The 23311-nt window shown below is 43.4% G+C and overlaps 1 protein-coding gene across 1 annotated transcript in view; it reads left to right on the top strand.

Moving 5' to 3' along the window:
- Nucleotides 1-23311, top strand: part of GLP1R (glucagon like peptide 1 receptor) — a 451384-nt gene that overhangs the window by 390842 nt on the left and 37231 nt on the right. Inside the window, exons 8-9 of the mRNA XM_063441557.1 lie at nt 1691-1751; nt 14745-14814. Coding sequence (XP_063297627.1) covers nt 1691-1751; nt 14745-14814 — 131 coding nt within the window. The remainder of the gene's footprint in view (nt 1-1690; nt 1752-14744; nt 14815-23311) is intronic.

Below are 23311 nucleotides of genomic sequence, written 5' to 3'. Positions count from 1 at the left end.
ATTAAACATTTTAGAAGGTAACAGCTCCACTTTAGTTATGCAGACACACTGGATTAATATTTACATGCTGTTTACAAGCATGCGTGCCGTTTTCCATTGATGCCACAGTTATGTGTTCATTGTTTCAACATGCGGAATAAGAGCGTGTCCATGCACTCATTGACTCCGAAATCTCTCTTTAATGTTTTGTTTGCTTTCAGTAATAATGCCGCATGGATTTTATTTCCATAGCACAAAATGAATAATCATGTATAGAAACGCGGGAGCTGCATGTTTAATAAATGTTTGTCTTTAAAATTAAGAAAATGAATTGCAAGTAATGTAGACTGTCATAATAGCCGATCGTTCGTCACTGTTTTGACACGAGTAATGTCTGTGCATGATATGAATGGGAGGGAAGCAATCAGAATTAAACTATTTACTTCCACAACGATTTCGCTTCACGCACCTTCATAATTTCATTAGAACTGAATTGGCAATGAGCAACGTATTGAGAGCTGACAGAACGGATCTCCGCAAACAGCATCTCGCTTTCTAATCTATCCCACTCGTAACGATCGTAGTGTCAAGTTTGGAACTCTGGAACAAGGCACTGTGAAGTGAATAGCTCTATCCCTCCCCAGTAAGTGGACGACGCACAGTTCTGAGAGTACAACTGGTTTATTGTGAATTAACAGACTTTCAAAATCTAGCTGACAAACATAAGATATGAAGTGTTATCGTTAAATCAGTATATTCACAAAAAGTGCTAATTAGGGAGTAATCCCACTGGAGTGCTGCAGGCAGGGACGGCAAACCCCCCAAATCCACTGGCAAGTTTCACAAAAGGTTCATGTAAGAGCCGAAACGTTGCTGCTGTACATCGTCTCCCAATAAACAGACTGCCTATTTAAGGAAATGACCGGGTGGGCCTGGGATTCTGTAAAACCCGGTGTATGGGACTTAAAGAAACAATAATGTTTTATTTGAAATTTGGTTTATATAAAGGAGAACATGAAGGAAAGTTCTAAAATAAATGTTTAAGTCTTTGAAAATGCTCATTTATACTTCTGTTGTGCCAGGAAATGTGCAATCTGAGTGAAATGGGAGCTGCCATTAATTCTCTCTCTTCTGAGAATTTTGAGTGCTAGCTGTATTTTTATTGACTGAAAGCGCCAAGCAACCAATCGGATTAGAGCTTTGAATCCAAATGGATGTCTTCTGATCCTGTCCTGCGATTAGCAGCAGTGAAATTCAGAAAATGAAATCCCATAACTTTCCCATACATATCTTAAAGGTGCACTATATAACCACTTTGGCTCATTGTAGTGCTTATAGTGCAATGAGTCATTGGGTGCCGTAGCCCTGTTCAAACTGTTTCAAAATATTTGAGAAAAATTCTTGGCTCCCAAAGCCAGATAAAGTGGTGAAATCACCGCAATGACGGACTGCAAGCAATGGAGATGGCTTCAATAATATCCAGCTGGTTTAATGGTAACGTTGACTGTGTAGTAAGTTAGATAAATATCTGCAGTGAAGCTAAAAAATAAAAGTATGCAATATTGAAAAATACACAACAATTTCATTCTCGATTAGCCTAAAAATACCGGCTAGGACAGTGTTTTGTGGTAGAAATATAAATATTTTATTATTATTTGCCAATAATATTCAGGATGTCAGACTGACACTATATTTCTGTTGTTTTTTCTAGGTGTACCGATGCTCTTTGTTATTCCCTGGGGTATAGTCAAATACCTGTATGAAGACGATGGGTATGCGAATGTCCCAAATGTTTTCTCTTCACAGAATGTGTCAGATCCTCCTGTTACAATCATTAATTTTAGTAAAATTCCTGAAAAATGATTTATTTAAATCTGCCGGTTCTGTGTAATCGATGGCTGTTAGCAGAGTTTTTATACAATTTATTTAAAATGAATTGACTCTGTTCTAACAATGCAGCTATCTGTATATGGTCCTAGTTGGGATTTTGATACCGTTCTGTTTGTTTATTTGTGTTTGTTTGGTTTTTTTGGGAAATCTTCTACAGAAACATAAAAGAGGAAACATGTCTCTATTTCATTAGGAGTGTGTGCATTTTAGCAGTGAATAGAGGTAGGATGCCCTAATTGCAATTTTGCAATTTATTGTTTCAATCAGTGTGAGAGAATTTATTGACTAAACACCACACAGCAATGAGCACAATGACTAAATGCTGGGTGAAATAGCTGTGATGAGATATGTGCTTGAGAAATTATCTAAATCAGCAGTTGCTTTCTGAAATTAGCAGTTTAACCCCTTAAGGACACACATTTAGAACACTATAGTCACCTGAACAACTTTAGCTTAATGAAGCAGTTTTGGTGTATAGACCATGCCCCTGCAGCCTCACTGCTCAATCCTCTGCCATTTAGGAGTTAAATCCCTTTGTTTATGAACCCTAGTCACACCTCCCTGCATGTGACTTGCACAGCCTTCCATAAACACTTCCTGTAAAGAGACATCTAATGTTTACACTTCCTTTATTGCAAATTTTGTTTAATTTAGAATTTATCCTCTGCTATGTTAATAGCATTCTAAACCCTGCAGGAGCCTCCTGTGTGTGATTAAAGCTCCATTTACAGAACAGGAGATAAAATCTTTTAAGGTAAGTTACATCTGATTGAAAGTGAAACCAGTTTTTGTTGATTTGCAGGCTGTGTGAGTCACAGCCAGGGGAGGTGTGGCTAGGGCTGCATAAACAAAAACAAAAGTGATTTAACTCCTGAATAGCAGTGAATTGAGCAGTGAAACTTCAGAGGCATGATATATACACAAAAACTGCTTCATTAAACTAAAGTTGTTTTGGTAACTATAGTGTTCCTTTAAGCACGCACAAAAATGTTTGCGTTCAACTGCAATATGCATTTTTCTTATTTATTGCACCAAAACATTATATACTGTTTTTTAAAGGACAAAAATGGCTTTAGTCAGATCTGTTATATACATATATAAATTCTCATTTATTCACATTTATTATAAAAAAATTCAAAAAATGAAAAAAAAATATGAAAAAACTATTCAATAATACAATATACAATAATAATGTGCACATAATAAGTGCAAAGTTATTCAAAAATGTATTTGTTTGTTCTGATTTACTGAGTACATAATATGTCTAGGATTTCAGTTTATTAGAATTTTTGCCACGCAAAAGTATAGATTTACATAAAGTAGACATCACAGGCTATTTACCTCAGGGATTTTGACACCTTTAAACATAGCAATTTCACCACCAATCTCTGCTAAATATTGTAATAAAATTTTGTTTTTTTTCAGTTTTTTAACATACAGATATATGACAAGGTTATTTTAATGAGTATTTCATTAAGCTGATATGTCTATTCCTGTACAAAATCACATATTGTGTTCAGCAACATCTGCTGAGTACCACGATTCGGCTAAGTACAACGATTCTCCTATTGTATGCATTTGACACTTTGCTGTGAAGCTACAATGCCATATAAGAGACCAGGCTGTTTCATGTATTTGATGGGCCTATGTCCGATTATGGGGCATTATAGCAGTTTGACTGTTCAAATAACCCCACAAAGGCCTTCCAGGGTGTTCAGGGAAAACCGGTGTTACATTCACTTTAATAATTATTTATATATTCCTACTGTATAACATGTTATTTGTTTAATTTTTGTGTGAAAATATTTAAGTATATAAAGCACTGACTTAAAGGGTTAATCCAAGAACCATTACAATATCACCGATTTGAAGTGTTCGTGGTGCTTACAGTCTAGAACAGGGGTCCTCAAACTCTGCCCCCCCCCCCAGATGTTGCTGAACTACAACTCCCATGATTCTCTAGCTATCTATGTAGTTCAAAGAATCATGGGAGTTGTAGTTCAGCAACATCTGGGGGGGCCGGAGTTTGAGGACCCCTGGTCTAGAATTTCAGTGAGTTGCACTTTGTTGCTGGAGGTGTAACAATGTGTGTCCGAGGTGTAACTCTAAGAATGTGTAGAGTCATATATAGTATTCTGATATATTTCTCTGATTCCCAGGGTATACTATAATCTGAAAGGAATATTCCCAGATGTCAGTTAGCAGTTAAAGCGGCACTGTCATTTTTTTTTAACCCCCCTTCCGCCTCCACTACATCCAATTGACCCCTTAGTCACCCCCAAATACCCCTAAGACCCCCAGATTACCTATTTTTTATTCTTTATTTTCTGCCCCGATCTTTATTCAGGGCGCCGCCATCTTTGTGTGGGTAGGTGAAGTCCCTGTGGGACACGTCATCTGCCCACACTAGACAGACTGTGAGATTCCCGCACATGCCAAGTGAAACACCTGGACATGCGAACGGGAATTTCATCTATTCATTCATTCATCAGACAGACGAATGAATGAATAGAAAAAATCAGACGAACAAACTAACACTGTGTATCAGTGTTCATTTGTTCGTACCGGCACGCAGCTCCCTCCTTGTAATATGTAAAGATAGAAGCGGCAGGGAGCAGTGCTCCCCGCCACTTCATAAGCCCCCCATGTCCCCCCTCACTCTATGGGGGTCAATATGACACTTAATCCACCAATCAGAGTGTTATGAGTCAAATTACACAGCGTGGGAAAATTCCAAAGAACTTTCCCACGCTGTGTAAAATGACACAGAGCACTCTGATTGGTGGATTTCAAACCAACCAATCAGAGTGCTGTGACAGGTAAATGTAGAGACTTACCTGTCAGTCTCTTCATTTACCTGTCAGAGCATTCTGATTGGATGGCTTAAACCCACCAATCAGAGTGCTCTGAGCCTAAATGCAGGGCGGCGCAAGGCTTTATAAGCCTTCCCCCGCCCTGCAGAGCTCAGTCTGCGCGGACCCCTCGCTGCTGTTTTTTTTTTTTAATTGCGTCGGCTATTATGGTTTTTTATTTGGCCTTTTTTGGGGCTGAAAAAAGAAGATTTTAGAAGAAAGAAAACATTGAATGGTAAGTTTATTTTTATTTATTTTTACAGGTATTTAGTTAAAGATCCCCCCCTCCTTATTTTTGTTTAGGGTCCCCACCCACCGCTCAGGGGTGGGGGCCAGGGGGGAGGACATTAGGTCCCCCCCCTTATTTTTGTTTAGGGCCCCCACCCACCTCAGGGGTGGGGGCCAGGGGGGAGGACATTAGGTCCCCCCATTTGTATTTAGGGCCCCCACCCACCGCTCAGAGGTGGGGGCCAGGGTGGAGGACATTAGGTCCCCCCCCAATTTGTATTTAGGGCCCCCACCCACCGCTCAGAGGTGGGGGCCAGGGGGGAGGACATTAGGTCACAGGCTGCTCACTGTTTAATAGACATTCCCCTACTCGCGGTATAGCGAGTAGGGGCATCATTTACTAATACTGAGTAATCTTTACTTAGTATTAGTAAATTTGGCTGAAAGACCAATTTAGGTCTTTCAGACTTTTAGTAGATACCTCCCTAATACCGTGGGAATTAGGGAGTTATCTTCTTATTCATTCCTGTCATTACACTGACTGGCCAAGTAACTTACATTTTATATGAATGTATGTTACTTGATTGTTGTAAGTGTTGCAAATGCTTACAGCTGAATCCTGGCTATGTTTGTATACTTTTTATTTGAAATTGTATACAGTGTAACATTCTTCTTCTTTCACTGGGTAAGTATATTAGTACTTAGGCAATACTGTGCTTCGGAACTTCGGAACTTCGGCACTTTGACACCTCGGAACTAAGGCAACTTCGGAACTTCGGCACTTTACCAATGCGGCACTTCGGCACTACTACACTTCGGAAATTCGCCAGTTCGGGACTTAAGCAATTCGGCACTTCAGCAATTCAACTATTCGGACATTCGGAAGCACCTGAATGTCCGAATTAGCTGAAATTCGGCCCGAAACTAATTGCACATGTCTACACTTTAATAATACTGACATTTAAATGTTGAATCATCATAAAAAGCAATGTTTTGATGTCAGTGCTTTATAAAAACTGCAGTGGCATTATAGCACCATTTTAATGATGAGCGATGCAATGATGCAGAGAGCAGTAATGCACCCTGTGATGTAGGTTTGGGGTATAGAGAGAATTACAGGCTTACATTGCAGCCTGCACAGAATGCCTATAGTGTACTCCCTGTGCTGAGAGTCTTCTATCCCTCCTGCCTGGCTGCGCTAATGCAGCAATAAGATTTGACCTACAAAGGTAGCAGCACAGTGCCACAGGAGGTAGAATTTGTGTGAACATATTTGAGAGTGAGAAGGTTAATAGTGTGTTCATTTATTGTGGACCCTGCAAGGACATGATTGTGAATGAGCCATAACATCAAAGTGACTGTGATTGCAACGTTTCAGCTGATTAGGTCCTGAACATTCATCATAAATATTCACAGTGATGTGTAATGAACTTGATTTAATGCAGAGGACGACACTTGTTAGGCTGAAGGAGATCTTACAGGATCGGCGTGTTACTTCCTTCCTAAAAAAATAGAAAATACTCTGTATAAATGTTATTTCTCGTAAGGTGCTATTTGCATTCACAGAGTTTGTACAAATGTATCTGTAACATATCCCACGTTATTTTAGATGTCTCCAAGAAAATAACAGTTTCAATATCAGACATTTGTCAGGAAAAATAAATGAATCATACATATTGAAAGAAAAAAATGATTAAAGAGTAAGTTATCTAATTATAATTGTGGCAGAAGATGTGAAACGCTCTGCAGGGTGAATCATAATTAGAACGTGAAGAGGATTGTATCACAACTGATAGAACTAAAAGCGTTATCTGTTATGTGAAACGCAGTGCGTCTCGCCATGATGTCAGTTGGAGATTGATGGACACACGCATCAGATTCACTAACGCAGAATAGATTCTTCAAGCTCACCATTCAGTAACTAACAGGGTTATTAATTAAGTAAGAATTCAAAGTAAATATCAAATTCAAGCATACCATCCAAATCCAGAGAATTGGGACGCCGGTGGGAGGGAGGTAAAAGGAGTGGACCAGTGATGCAATCGCGTTACTAGCTCTGCCCCTAAAGGGGCTCACCCATCTTGAAAGGCGACTGGTCTACTTGAGTTAATTGTAGCTGTCTGGTGTGAATACACATCAGGCTGCCTGTCCATCACTTAGGTCGGCCCACTGATGGCAGGACATAGAGGGCAAAATGTCATGAATACTGAGGACAGTTTCCTCGGGTTCCCAAATGCGGGACAGCAGGGAATTAAACTTGTACAGCAAGACAGGGCCTGACAGAATCGGAATGGCTGAGAGGTATTAATTCAAGGTCAAATAGCCAAACTGGAAACGTTCTCTAAGCCAGCTTTGCTTACAGTTCGGCTACATTGGTGTTAAATTTAAAAGTTCCACTCAATTTCACTTTGGATTCTCAGTTTAGTAAATAACCCAGAAATTTGAAAATGGGAATGAACGTTACAGTTTTTAATATTCAATAAATGTAGAAAAAAGAAAAAAATACCTTTAATGATCTCTATTTTTTCACGGTTTTACAAATGCTTTGAAAGAGCCAGTTGGCTTAAACACAATGTGGCCCATATGGTGTGACTAAGTCCACACATTGTTTACTTGATTTTAATTAGCTTTGAAATACTATTTAAAAATTACTTAATATATTTTCCGTATGTTGCGCTGAGCTCTATTTGTGTCACCATGACACTCCACAGTCACATGGGCCTCACTTTGACTTTAAGCTTTTCAAATGATTTTATATTGTTGGATAAACCTTTAAAATTATTTAATATTATGAAAAATACTTTCATATGTCAATATTTTGATATACTATTATATTTTGTATTTAAAAAAATATTTTTAAAAATCATTTTAAACAATTATCCAAAATATAAAATCATTTAAAAAACATAAACAAAATGTTAAATTCAGGTCCTTATGCTTATAAATTCTATACCCATTATTGAAAATTAAAATATTATCCAGCATACAACTTATCTCTATCTGATCTATAACCGGCCCATTTATCTCCTTCCCTACTTGGGTGATTCCTTGTATTTAGGGCACTTTGACAGCTAGTTTGAGGGGCTGGGTATATGTTAGTGGTCTTAAACCAGGCCACTCTCCCTATTGGTAAATAGAGGGCGTTTTGCCAAAATGTATATTTCAAGCTTTATATAATTTTGTTTTGTCCTAACTGAGAATCAGTGCCATTAAAGTGACACTGTAGGCATCAAAACAACTTGATTTTATTGAAGCAGTGTTGGTGTATACATCATGCCCCTGCAGTTTCACTGCTCAGTTCTCTGCCATTTAGGAGTTAAATCACTTTTATCTCTGTTTATGCATCTCTAGCTACACCTCCCCTGGCTGTGACTGACACATCCTGCATGAAAACAAAATGGTTTCATTTTCAATCAGATTTTAACTTGCTTTGTAAATGTTTGTCTCCTGCTCTGTAAATTGAACTTTGATTACATACAGGAGGCTCCTTAGGGTTTAATAAGCTATTAACAGATCAGTTGATAAGAAATTCTAAAGTAATAAAGTGTGATAAAGAAAGTTTAAACATTAGAGCTCACTTAACAGGAAGTGTTTAGGAAGGCTGTGCAAGTCACATGCAAGGAGGTGTGGCTAGGGCTGTATAAACAAAGAGATTTAACTCATAAATGGCAGAGAATTGAGCAGTGAGACTGCAGGGGCATTATCTATGCACAATACATGGCTCTCCTGCTCTCCCCAGTAGAAAGAAGAACAACTTCCCACAGGCTGGTCCCCTTCTCCTACAGTCACAGCACTCAGGTATGGCTAAGTGTGACTTTATGTAAAGTGGTGTGAATTTGTGTTTGAGTGACAGTGTGTGTGTATTAATGAAAGTGTGTAAGTAACACTGTGTGTCTAAGTCAGTGAGAGTGTGTGTATGTGAATGTGTGTTAGTGACACTGTGTATATCAGTAAATGTGTGTGTGTGTGTATTAATGAGAGTGTGTAAGTAACACTGTGTGTCTGTCAGTGAGAGTGTGTGTATGTGAATGAGTGTTAGTGAGTGTGTTAGTGACACTGTGTATATTAGTTAGTGTGTGTGTGTGTGTGTGTGTGGGGGGGGGGCAAGAATCCTTGCCCCGGCCATGTCTATACACCAAAACTGCTTGTTGAGTTGTTTTGGTGCCTCTAGTGTCCCTTTGAGGAGGAATACGCATTATAATAGATAATTAAAAGAGCCAATAGTTGCTATTTTACATAATTAGGATTGTTCTTTTTAATTTGTGTTAAATGCAAGGCTCTTCCAGAATATTATGGCATACAATGCAAATTTCAAATGTCCCACGATTCCTTGCAGGAGCCATATGGCACTGAGTGTGTACGCTGGGACTTACGGTTAATAAAATGAGCACAGACCGTGTTGGTGCAATCAGAGCTGACACTAACAGAAAGATGAACGTTCTCTTCCTGCAATCAAAATCTGAGTAACAAACAATGACTGGGATTAAGTAACCCCTACATTCAAATGTCACGCGCGAGATTCATACATTTTTATCAAAGTTCATCAAATTGCTTGTGAAAGGAAAAAAAGTTCTGTTTATTAAAAAAGCCAAAAAAACAAGGTAGAAAAAAGTCTCCCAAATGTTTTAATCTGCTGGAGTTTAAGGAACATGACAGACGGAGAGTGACACTTTTATAAAAGGATGAAAATTAAATTGCACGGCAACACTAACTGATCACATAATTCGAAGAGATTCTCCTGGGAGAATCCACATCTGCCTGATCTGCCCTTTGGTTTATTGCTTTTATTTTACTTTAATTTTCAGAATACCTCACTAGTTACATATACAGGGTTAGTCTCGAATGTTCGGATGGCAAAATACAGATATTGTTCGCACTATTTAACAATGCTAGGGATTGGTTATTAAGTTATGGAATGGGCGTGAATCTGGTATTTAACAATGCCCGGAATTGGTCATTCAGTTATGGAATGGGCGTGAATATGGTATTTAACAATGCCAGGGATTGGTCATTCAGTTACGGAATGGGCGTGAATGTGGTATTTAACAATGCCAGGGATTGGTCATTCAGTTACGGAATGGGCGTGAATGTGGTATTTAACAATGCCAGGGATTGGTCATTCAGTTACAGAATGGGCGTGAATATGGTATTTAACAATGCCAGGGATTGGTCATTCAGTTACGGAATGGGCGTGAATATGGTATTTAACAATGCCAGGGATTGGTCATTCAGTTACGGAATGGGCGTGAATGTGGTATTTAACAATGCCAGGGATTGGTCATTCAGTTACAGAATGGGCGTGAATATGGTATTTAACAATGCCAGGGATTGGTCATTCAGTTACGGAATGGGCATGAATATGGTATTTAACAATGCCAGGGATTGGTCATTCAGTTATGGAATGGGCGTGAATCTGGTATTTAACAATGCCCGGGATTGGTCATTCAGTTATGGAATGGGCGTGAATCTGGTATTTAACAATGCCCGGGATTTGTCATTCAGTTACGGAATGGGCGTGAATATGGTATTTAACAATGCCAGGGATTGGTCATTCAGTTATGGAATGGGCGTGAATATGGTATTTAACAATGCCCGGGATTGGTCATTCAGTTACGGAATGGGCGTGAATATGGTATTTAACAATGCCAGGGATTGGTTATTAAGTTATGGAATGGGCGTGAATGTGGTATTTAACAATGCCCGGGATTGGTCATTCAGTTATGGAATGAGCGTGAATCTGGTATTTAACAATGCCCGGGATTGGTCATTCAGTTACGGAATGGGCGTGAATATGGTATTTAACAATGCCAGGGATTGGTCATTCAGTTATGGAATGGGCGTGAATATGGTATTTAACAATGCCCGGGATTGGTCATTCAGTTACGGAATGGGCATGAATATGGTATTTAACAATGTTAGGGATTGGTTATTAAGTTATGGAATGGGCGTGAATGTGGTATTTAACAATGCCCGGGATTGGTCATTCAGTTATGGAATGGGCGTGAATCTGGTATTTAACAATGCCCGGGATTGGTCATTCAGTTACGGAATGGGCGTGAATATGGTATTTAACAATGCCAGGGATTGGTCATTCAGTTATGGAATGGGCGTGAATATGGTATTTAACAATGCCAGGGATTGGTCATTCAGTTACGGAATGGGCGTGAATGTGGTATTTAACAATGCCAGGGATTGGTCATTCAGTTACAGAATGGGCGTGAATATGGTATTTAACAATGCCAGGGATTGGTCATTCAGTTATGGAATGGGCGTGAATCTGGTATTTAACAATGCCCGGGATTGGTCATTCAGTTAGGAATGGGCGTGAATCTGGTATTTAACAATGCCCGGGATTGGTCATTCAGTTATGGAATGGGCGTGAATATGGTATTTAACAATGCCAGGGATTGGTCATTCAGTTATGGAATGGGCGTAAATATGGTATTTAACAATGCCCGGGATTGGTCATTCAGTTATGGAATGGGCGTGAATATGGTATTTAACAATGCCAGGGATTGGTCATTCAGTTATGGAATGGGCGTAAATATGGTATTTAACAATGCCAGGGATTGGTAATTCAGTTACAGAATGGGCATGAATCTGGTCGAGGTTTCAGCCAGACGGCGGACATTCACACCTAAATGCTTCGAATCCCCCAAAAAATCCAAACTATGTGCATGCTGGCATCGTTAGCAATCAAATAGTTAAAGGAACACTATAGTCACCTAAACAACTTTAGCTAATTAAGCAGTTTTAGTGTATAGATCATTCCCCTGCAATTTCACTGCTCAATTTACATCCATTCAGAAGTTAAATCACTTTGTTTCTGTTTATGCAGCCCTAGCCACACCTCCCCTGGCTATGATTGACAGAGCCTGCATGAAATAAAAACTGGTTTCACTTTCAATCAGATGTAATTTACCTAAACAATTATATCTCTTCCTCTGTAAATTTAACTTTAATCACATACAGGAGGCTCTTGTAGGATCTAGCAAGTTATTAACATAGCAGGGGATAGGAAAATATAAATTAACAGAACTTGCAATAAAGGAAGGATAAACTTTAGATGACTCTTTACAGGAACTGTTTAGGAAGGCTGTGTAAGTCACATGCAGGGAGATGTGACTAGGGTTCATAAACAAAGTGAGTTAACTCCCAACTGGCAGAGAATTGAGCAGTGAGACTGCAGGGACATGATCTATACACCAAAACTGCTTCATTAAGCTAAAGTTGTTTTGGTGACTATAGTGACCCTTTAAACAACCTTTGGCAGTGTGAGGATTAAGTATGTGATGGCTGACCAGCTCTTCCTAGCCAGCCAGGCACCACATAAAAAAAATGGTTTAAAAATAAATTAAATAAAAAACCCATAGGGCTATTTAATAATAATAAATAAAAAAAAATGGGGGGTCATCCCAATACTATGGGTGGGTGGGGGAACAGAGTATCCTATAATGGGGGGGGGGGGGGCAGCAGGTGGGGACCATAATAAGACACGCGGGGGGACCATCCAAGCCCCCATCTATGAGTGGCAGGTGGGGACACAAATAATAATATGATAGTAAACTGTATACTGCGCCCAAAATGTACACGCACATAAATCTTCAGATTTATGCAATACTTTAGACCTCAGAATAACAGAAAAAACAATAATGGTGCAATACAGTATGATGAGATACAAATTATAAAATAACTGCTAAATGAGATCCACTCACATTTGATTGCGCTATCTAAGAGCTCTGCTGTATTGCTTGTGGACGGTACAATCCCCGTCTAAGGATGTATGGTGGTATAGGCAGTGCCGGTGCTCCAAATGGAATGCAAATATGCGTGGTATATATGGAGACAAATAAAAACAAAAAAACTCCAATGGTGCAGTAAGTACTGATAGATAAAAAAAAGGTAAGATGTAATGTACTTACATTTACTAGAGCAAGACTTGCTCTAGTTAAAGCAGCATGGGTGGTATAATCCCCACCTAAGGATATACTGGTACCAGGTAGCAAATGGAAAGCAAATAGCTATAAAAAGTAACTTTAGTTGAAACAAAGTGTTAAAAGCAATAAAAGGATCTAAAATTAGATGCAAAAGTCCCACTTGGCGCGTTTTGCCTGTTCAAAGACTTTTTCGAAAAACTAGAAAAAAAAGCCTTTGAAGATCTGAAGATTTATGTACGTATAAATTTTGGGCGCAGTATACGCCATACACTTTACTATCTTTCTATCCACGCAGCGGGTAGGAGCTTTAATAATAATATCATAGAGGGTATATTGTCACCCACGCCATCAGTGGCAGGTGGGGTTTCTAAATAATGAAACAAGGAGCAAGGAGGGAACCTAATGTCCCCCACCCCAGCTCCCAATCATTAGCAGCAGTTCTAATTATACTTACCATCTGAAATCTTTTTTCTTGTAAATCTTCTAATGTTCGGCCGCAAAAAAAAAATTCCAGAATTAACTTTTGAAATAAAAAAAAGCCAGGTCACAAAGAAAACAGATGAAAAATAACATAATAACATAAATCCATCTAATTATTATTATTATGAAAGTGGGAATAGTATTTATAGAGGCTTTCCCAAGCTTTGAATACTCATTATAGTGCTCTGATTGGTTGGCTTGTAAACATTATGACCGGCAAGTCTAATTTCTCTCACGACTTGGCATTGGCATTTTGTTACATTGTTGGAATTTTCAGATTGATTGTATCAATATATTTACTGACACATCATCACCCATTAAAAGAACACTTCAACACCATAACCACAACACTTAGCTACAGGTATGCTCCACTACCAAAGACAGGAGCCAGAGGTTCCTAAGCTGAATTCCTAAGCATCAGATGACTGCTGTCAGCCAATGGGCTAAGCCCTGCGTTGCACGTCTTAGCTCATGAGAGTTAAGACGTTTCTGAGAGTTAAGAGTTTCTGGTTGGTGGTGAACTGCAGTGGTTAAGGTGTTTGATACATTGTGATTGGGCCAGATTGGCGTGTCTAACGAGGAGGGGGAAATATGAACATGGGGGAGTAGGGCAAAGGAGGGCGGGATGAGAGAGGAGGGGTGAATAGGGAATAAGAAGCATTATATCTTTATTACGGGAAGGAGGACTCCTTCAGCCACAGACTCAATGTGGATTAGCAGGGCCACTTTGGCTCTTAGTTTATTTTGCACTTTAATTAGTGACTACGCTGGTTTGAGAGAGAACCCAGCTTTGTTTGAAGGACGATTAAAGGTTGTTATATCATTTTATATGAACTCAGTAACATTTAATAGTTCTATCCTCATGAACACTAACACTGTTTCTACCAAGTAAGACATGTCTATTTCGTTAAGTTAAACACTCGGTATAATTAGATTGAGGTGAATGGGAGATCTGTGTATCGTTTAGTTCGATTGTGTATTTCTTCAATAGATAAATCACTGAGAACAGCACTATAAAAATAGCAAAGAGAGGAGATCGACGAAAAGTAGAACCGAGAAATGGAATGTGAGACATGTGCACAGCAGGCGCAGATAGTGCTCGCTACGAGTCTAATAGCATGTGAGACAGGGTGAAATAAACCGGGGGTGGGGGGAATCTGCTAGAAACTGAAAAATATATTGCTAAAAGTATAATTACATCTCAATTAGAGAATTCTTCATAATCAGTTGTTTTGCCTAAATTTGTCCGTTTTCAATTTACTACCATTTTTTGTTTAGTGAATTAATCTCATTGTTTATGTTTCCTTGAACATTATTTAAACTAATTGTCAGAATCAATGTGTCAAACGATATAACCAATCACTGTCTTCCTTTACAGGTGCTGGACTCGGAATTATAACATGAATTACTGGCTGATTATACGACTTCCCATCCTGGTTGCTATTGGGGTAAGGGGCTAATAGAAACCCACTGTAAGGGGGGGTAGGGGGCAGATATCGAATAAACTCTTTCACACACACACGCCTTTATACACACTCACAAACTCTCTCTCACATGCTGTCAGACCCACACTCACACAATCTCAGACTCACATATTCTCAAACTCACACACTCTCAGACTCACATATTCTCAGACTCACACACTCTCAGACCCACACCCACACACTGTCAGACCCACACTCACACACTCTCAGACCCACACACTCTCAGACCCACACTTACACACTCTCAGACCCATAGGCGTGCGCAGCCTATTGCATTAGGGTGTGCACCCTAAAGCACAAACGCCGCATGTGTATATATTTATTATATTTTAATTTTTCTATTTTTACTATATATATATATATATATATATATATATATACACACACACACACATACACTGATGTGTGTGTGTGCTGCTAGTATGCTGTGTGAGGGTGGTGTTAGTGGGATGTGCGGGTGAGGGTGCTGGTAGTGTGCTATGTGGGTGAGGGTGTTTGTGTGGGTGCTGTTTGTGTGTGAGGGTGCTGGTAGTGTGCTGTGTGAGGGTGTTTGTGTGTTTGTTAGGGTCCTTTTACTGTGCTGTGTGAGGGTGCTGTGTGTGTGAGGGTGCTGTTTGTGTGATGGTGCCGTTTGTGTGATGTGTGTGGGTGTTGTGTATTTGTGAGGGTGCTGTTTGTGTGTGTGTGTTTGTGAGGGTGATGTTAGTGTGCTGTGTGTGAGGGTGTTGTGTGTTTGTAAAGGTGCTGTGTGTGTTTGTGAGGGTGCGGTTAGTGTACTGTGTGTGTGAGCATGCTGTATGTGTCTATGTGCTGTGTGTGTGTGTGGGCTGTATGTTGGGAGGGATTGTGGAGGTGGGGGCAGATTAGTAAATATCCCCCCTCCCTACCTTATGTAGGGAGGGGGGATCCTTGCTGCCATGTGCCATCCCTGGTGGTCCAGTGGAGAGTGAACTCTAGCCTGCGGAGCTAGAGTTAACTCTCGTGAGATCTTAGTGTTGCCGTGGCAATGCTCAGATCTCGTGAGAGGAACCTGGCAGAGCTGCTGTCTAGAGCTCCCCGGGTCCTCTCCTGCCTCCCTCCGTGTTGCTGTGGGTTGGTGAGGTAGATCTTTGATCTCCCCGCCAGCCCATGGAGGCTAAGAGCAGAGCCGGCACTCAGATAGCGCCGACTCTGCGTGAGCCGTCAAGGGAGATCCGGACATCTCCAGAGAAGTCCTGGGGAATAAAGTGTGGGAACTCTTTTCCCACCCCTCCCCCCCAAAAAAAAATATACACGTGCGTGTGTGTATATATATACTGACACACAGATATATATACGCATGCACACACATACTCAGACACACACATACATTCACAGACACACACACACTCACAGACACACACACACATACCCATACACTCAGACACACATACTCACAGACACACACTTACAGACACACATACACTCACAGACACACACTTACAGACACACATACATGCACAGACACACATACACTCACAGACACACACTCACAGACACACACACTCACAGACACACACACTCACAGACACACACACACATACCCATACACTCAGACACACACATACTCACAGACACACATACACTCACAGACACACACTTACAGACACACATACACTCACAGACACACAAACACACACACACATACATTCACAGACACACACACTCACAGACACACACACATACATTCACAGACACACACACACACATACATTCACAGACACACTTACAGACACACATTCACAGACACACACACATACATTCACAGACACACATTCACAGACACACACACATACAATCACAGACACACTTACAGACACACATTCACAGACACACTTACAGACACACACACATACATTCACAGACACACTTACAGACACACATTCACAGACACACACACACACATACATTCACAGACACACTTACAGACACACACACTCAGACAGACACACACACACACATTCACAGACACACACACACATACAAATATATATTTTTTTTATTAAAAAAATGTCCACCCAGCCTCCCTACCTGGAGTGCTGGCGTGGACTTGTCCCTGGGGTCCAGTGGGTCGGGTGCCTGTGTCCATCTCAGACGCGGCGAGCGAGCTGTGTGCTCTCTGCTCCCTCTCACCGCGCGGGCTGTCTGCTGTAGCTGGGAGCCGGAATATGACGTCATATTCCGGCTCCCAGCATCAGCAAACAGCGCGCGGCGAGAGGGAGCAGACAGCACACAGCTCTCTCGCCGTGTCTGAGATGGACACAGGCACCCGACTGGGGGGGTGTGTCCTTCACCTCTTGCCCCCCCCCCCATCCCCTGCCATGACAGGGGGAACATGGGGGCCGGAAGGGGCATTTGGGGGCACTGAGTGCCCGCAGGAACAGCGTTCCTGCTCAAATAAAAGTGCAGGAACGCTGTTCCTGCAGGACTCAATACATAGGCGTGGCGCGGGGATTAGGGTGTGCCCAGGCACACCCGGCACACCCCGTGCGCATGCCTATGCTCAGACCCACACTCACATACTCTTAGACTCACACTCACACACCCACACACTGTCAGACCCACATTCACACACTGTCAGACCCACACGCACACACTGTCAGACGGTGACCCACACACTGTCAGGCTCACACTCACACACTGTCAGACTCACACACTGTCAGACCCACACTCACACACTGTCAGACTCACACTCACACACTGTCAGACCCAGTGGTGGATACTGGTTTTGTGCTGCCCTCGCCATGACAAAATGTAGGCGCCACCCCCGCTTCCCCGCCTTCTAAACACACACACACACACACATTTACTGACAGACACGCATACACTAGCTAACAGACACATACATTCACTAACAGACACGCATACACTCTCACTAACAGGCACACACACTCACTCACTAACAGACACACACACTAACAGACACGCATACACTCACTAACAGACACACACACACTCACTAACAGACACACACACACTCACTAACAGACACACACTCACTAACAGACACACACTCACTAACAGACTCACACACTCACTAACAGACACATACACACTAACAGACACACACACTCACTAACAGACACACACACACACACTAACAGACACACATTCACTAACAGACACACACACACATTAACACTCTAACATTTTTTTTTTAAATTCAATCCCCCAGCCTCCTTACCTTTGGGAATGCTGCGGGGGAGGGGGGTTCTCCCTTTCCCTGGGGTCCAGTGGGGCTGCTGGGGCGGCTGGTGACTGCAGGTGGCGAGGGAGCACTGATCCTCCTGTTCGGCTCCCTCGCGCGCCGCAGAGTGATGCCGGAGCCGAAATATGAAGTCATATTCCGGCTCCCGGCATCACTCTGTGGCACGCGAGGGAGCTGAGAGCTCACAAATCAGTGCTCCCTCGCCAGCACCGCCCGCATGGATTTTTAGGTAGCTGCCCGCCTGGATTGTCAGTTAGCCGCAAGGCTAACAAGACATTTTCCTGGGCATTTGGGGGCGGCTTTTTTTGCCACCCCCTGGAAAGTGCCGCCCAAGGCAAATGCCTTGTTTGCCTCACGGCTACGTCCCTGGTCAGACCCACACTCACACACTGTCAGACCTACACGCACACACTGTCAGACTCACACACTGTCAGACTCACACACAGTCAGACCCACACTCACACACTGTCAGACTCACACGCACACTGTCACACCCGCTGTAGCCCATCATTATGCAGCGGTGCTCTCAGTCAGTGGGTGGGTGGGTGTCGGTGATAGATGTTAACCCCTTTCCGCATTAGTTTAGGCAGAATAGGCAGCACAGCTAGTGTAGGACTGGCTGACAGGAGATTAAGGAAGACCTGGTTGTTGTGCCGAGCTGATTTGATTGAGTTCACCCAATGACCGAGTCAGCTGCTGTCGATTTAAATAAATATATTTGAAAGGAAACCAATGAAGATAACCATTTCAACCTCCCCAGCTCCTGCCTCCAGGCCTTGTTGTTCTTTTAGAGAATATATCCTTGATATCATACCTCATACCTCACTGTCATGGGCATAACAGTTACAAATCCAGAGTACAGAGAGGTAAATGTGCCACATGATAATCTGCACAGGGACATGAATAATGTAATAATTAAAGGGACACTGTCCTATTGTCTGCAGATCACTGAAGTTGTAAAGGAGGAGGGAATTACAGGAAACTTCTTACCTTTAGGGTTGAACATGTTTTGTAATGGTTTACCCCTTAAGTGGGTTCTCTGGTGCCCAGCACGGCTGCCCCAAGCTTCCTTCCTCTTTTCCTCCATTCTTACTCTATTGCCAGCCCCCAAGTGAAAAAAACGGTATGTACTAATTCTCTCACTAAGTGGCCAGAGATATGCTGAGAGGATTAGTGGATGTTTTTAGGATATCACCGGCCACCGGGCAAAACTCTATCCACACTGCGAAGAAAGCGAGAGGAAGGGAGCCGGGAGCAATGGTGTCCAGAGGTCCAACTTCAAAGTTAAACCACTGCAAAATGGAGAGCGCCTGGACATTTCAGCACCATAACAACTTCAATGAGTGGATTTGGTGGAAGCGATCGTCTGATAATTAAATGAACCTATTGTAACGGACCGTTTCAGCATAAAAGGGGAAAAATCAGTTTAGGCGATAATCCCCTTTTCTCAGAAAGGCACAGCTACTGCAGAACATCAAAACTCATGAACTAGATACAGGCGAATGCATCAAACTCCCGAACTGCATACCAGGGAATTAGATAGCACTCCAAGCTGGAACCTCACGAATAGCTGCTAGCAGATGAATAGGAAAAGCAGACATCAGCTTACACTCCTTAGCAATCAATCTCCAACAGCATACAGTGAATCCCCCCAAGAACGAGACAAGGCTCCGTGTTGAAGGTCAAGCAGTGGTCTGTTTATTCAGGGCTACCTGCCCCTGTATTTATGCAGGTCTCCCACCTGGTGGACACTCCCCTAGGGGACCAGATGGAAGACTGAAACAGCAGACAGACATGTATCATTTTCGTACACACAGCCACAATACTTTCCCACCATGCATCTTGGTTTCCTCCTCCCTGCCCTGGAGATAATTAATGAAGTAATTCAATTATCTCCTAAGACAAAGGCCAGACTCCATTATGCACATGGTGACACAGAAACAGACTATCACTTTAAAATACATACAGACACATTTTATACATAAAACACAGACATGTAACATATCCCCAGATAGCTCAGGTCTGGGTGCACATTATTAGGTGAATGGCACCCAGATCACACAAATACATTTTAATTGCCATGGAGCTAAAGTCTTTAATTATACGAACAGGCTCCATGGCAGGCTATCTGGGTTACTACAGTTCACATAAAACATAAACTACCGAATTTCCCTGCATTCACCAAATTCATACGAATGAGAACCAGGGGCTGGAGGTTCAGCGGTGCCTGCACGGAAAAGTGTCCGATTTTGGTGCATGAAAGCCGGGCAGAAAAGTGCTGGCTGCCCGGGGAGCTCCAGAACAGCGCCACCTAGCGGCCGCTAAGTGTAACAGCGGCCACACAGTTAACAGGCAATTAACCGCAGCTTCAGGGAGGTAAATTGGCAGCACACTCCAGCTTCTGGGTGGCCAATTAACAACGCCGGCCGGCTTCCCACGGCTCTGGGGAGGTTGGTGAACGGCTGTTTAGGTGACATCTACCGAACTGCTGTGCAGAAAGGGAGAAATAAATCCTTCTGCACAGTAAAATTAACCCTTTAGCTGCCGGTCCATAATCCAAAGGCAGCAGGCGGGCAACCAGGCTCCTCCAATACAATGTGGCGAGATTGGTTTCGTCACATCTCTCCCCCTTTCCAAAAAGACTAACAGGGTACCTGACCTCCTGCCGGTCAGTGCCCTTGTTAGTCCAGCAACCCACCCACAAAGCAGAAAAAACAGTACAGCCCACCCACAATAAATGGTTACTACACCTGGGTAAGGGAGAATCTTGTCCATGTCCAGGTGCCTCACCACGGCTGTGTGGGGGACCGGTAAGCTGCCTTGGTGGGTTGCTGAGTGGGCAGAGACCAGCGGCACTCTGTCCTGGTGCCAGCACTACCCCCGGAGTAGTCTGGTTGGAGGCTGGTTGCTGGAGACGGGCTGTCTCCCCCTTAGTTGCATAGCTCTGTCGTGGGGGGGTAGGACCGACCATCCCTACCCCCTGTGTGGTAAGTGCAGAGACCACGGTCCCATCTGCACTGGTGGGGGGTTTACAGTCTCCCCCTGGTACATTAAGCTGCCGCTGGGGAGGGGGGGTAACAAGCTCCTCTCCCGATAGAACACTCTGCCCATTAATGATCCGCCGCTGGGGAGAGGTGGTAACAAGCTCCTCTCCCATACATATTCCTAGTCTTTGCGGAGGGAGACCGACTGTCTCTCCTCCCAATACAGAGTCCTGCCGCTGGGGAAAGGAGACAGGGCTCTCTATTCCCTGCTGGATACTCTGCCGCTGGAGAATGGAGACTGGGCTCCCAATTCCCGAAAACTCACGCTGCCGCTGGGGAGGGAGGACGCTGCTCTCCTCTCCCTGTATTCCACATTGCCCTCCTGGCATATCACTCTGCTGCTGGGGGGCAGGAACAACTACCTCTGCCCCCTGTAACTCAGCCTGCCGCTGGGGAGGGAGGCCACTGCTCTCCTCTCCCTGCACTTCACATTGCCCTCCTGGCATATCACTCTGCTGCTGGGGGGCAGGAACAACTACCTCTGCCCCCTGTAACTCAGCCTGCCGCTGGGGAGGGAGGACGCTGCTCTCCTCTCCCTGCACTTCACATTGCCCTCCTGGCATATCACTCTGCTGCTGGGGGGCAGAAACAACTACCTCTGCCCCCTGTAACTCAGCCTGCCGCTGGGGAGGGAGGACGCTGCTCTCCTCTCCCTGCACTTCACATTGCCCTCCTGGCATATCACTCTGCTGCTGGGGGGCAGGAACAACTACCTCTGCCCCCTGTAACTCAGCCTGCCGCTGGGGAGGGAGGATACTGCTCTCCTCTCCCTGCACTTTACACTGCCGCTGGGGAATGGAGACTGGGCTCCCAATTCCCTGCAGGCTCGGTGGAGAGACCTCGGTCCCATCTCCACTGGCCACCTGGGGTTCTTCCCAGTAAAATTGTACAATATCTTCCCAGCTGAAGGGGTCTGGATCTGGGTCTGCGCTTCCCTGTTGAGCCTTCTCACTGGAGTGGAACAGATTTTGGTAGTCCTGTTCCAGCTCCATCTCTCGGGTTACTAGGTGGACCAGGTGTTGCTCAATTTCATGAGTGTCGTCCCAGTCATACCTGCTCTCCCTCCACTCAAAGAGATCACTGAACCGGGCTTGTGTGGGGCTCCCAAATTCAGGCTCCGAGAAAGACTCCCATAACAAGCCAGGACCATCAAACTCCTCTCCCTCTGGCTTGTCATGCTCGGCTGTCCAGGGCAGGTGCTGTGCAACATACCACCAAAGCGCCTGGTAGGCATCCTCCAGCCACGTCTCCTGCCATACCCGGAGCTCCAATTCTTTTACCCATTCCTCCCTGGGCTGCTCTCCCAGGAAGGGCATCCGCAGGGCTAGTCGCTCCTGCAAACGCTGATCTTCCTTGGGAAGTCTCTCACCTCGTTGGTATTCCACAATGTCCAGTGCCTGGTACCAGATGCCTTTCCTTAATGCCTCCCGGTCATCCATGTCACCCTCATCGTACTCCACTGCTGGTTCCATGCTGTTGCTTTTAGGGTCGCTGTACTGGGACATGCGTTGCCCTCAAATTGTAAAAATCCAAAGCAATGGTGTTCTGTAGCTGTCCTTCTGGCTGTAGGAACGATCCCGCCGCTTGCCACCAATTGTAACGGACCGTTTCAGCATAAAAGGGGAAAAATCAGTTTAGGCGATAATCCCCTTTTCTCAGAAAGGCACAGCTACTGCAGAACATCAAAACTCATGAACTAGATACAGGCGAATGCATCAAACTCCCGAACTGCATACCAGGGAATTAGATAGCACTCCAAGCTGGAACCTCACGAATAGCTGCTAGCAGATGAATAGGAAAAGCAGACATCAGCTTACACTCCTTAGCAATCAATCTCCAACAGCATACAGTGAATCCCCCCAAGAACGAGACAAGGCTCCGTGTTGAAGGTCAAGCAGTGGTCTGTTTATTCAGGGCTACCTGCCCCTGTATTTATGCAGGTCTCCCACCTGGTGGACACTCCCCTAGGGGACCAGATGGAAGACTGAAACAGCAGACAGACATGTATCATTTTCGTACACACAGCCACAATACTTTCCCACCATGCATCTTGGTTTCCTCCTCCCTGCCCTGGAGATAATTAATGAAGTAATTCAATTATCTCCTAAGACAAAGGCCAGACTCCATTATGCACATGGTGACACAGAAACAGACTATCACTTTAAAATACATACAGACACATTTTATACAT

This window comes from Pelobates fuscus, chromosome 2 (genome assembly GCF_036172605.1).
Source record: "Pelobates fuscus isolate aPelFus1 chromosome 2, aPelFus1.pri, whole genome shotgun sequence".
Classification (NCBI taxonomy): Eukaryota; Metazoa; Chordata; class Amphibia; order Anura; family Pelobatidae; genus Pelobates; species Pelobates fuscus.
Note: the sequence above shows the minus strand (reverse complement) of the source record. Positions and strands in the feature narration are given on the sequence as shown.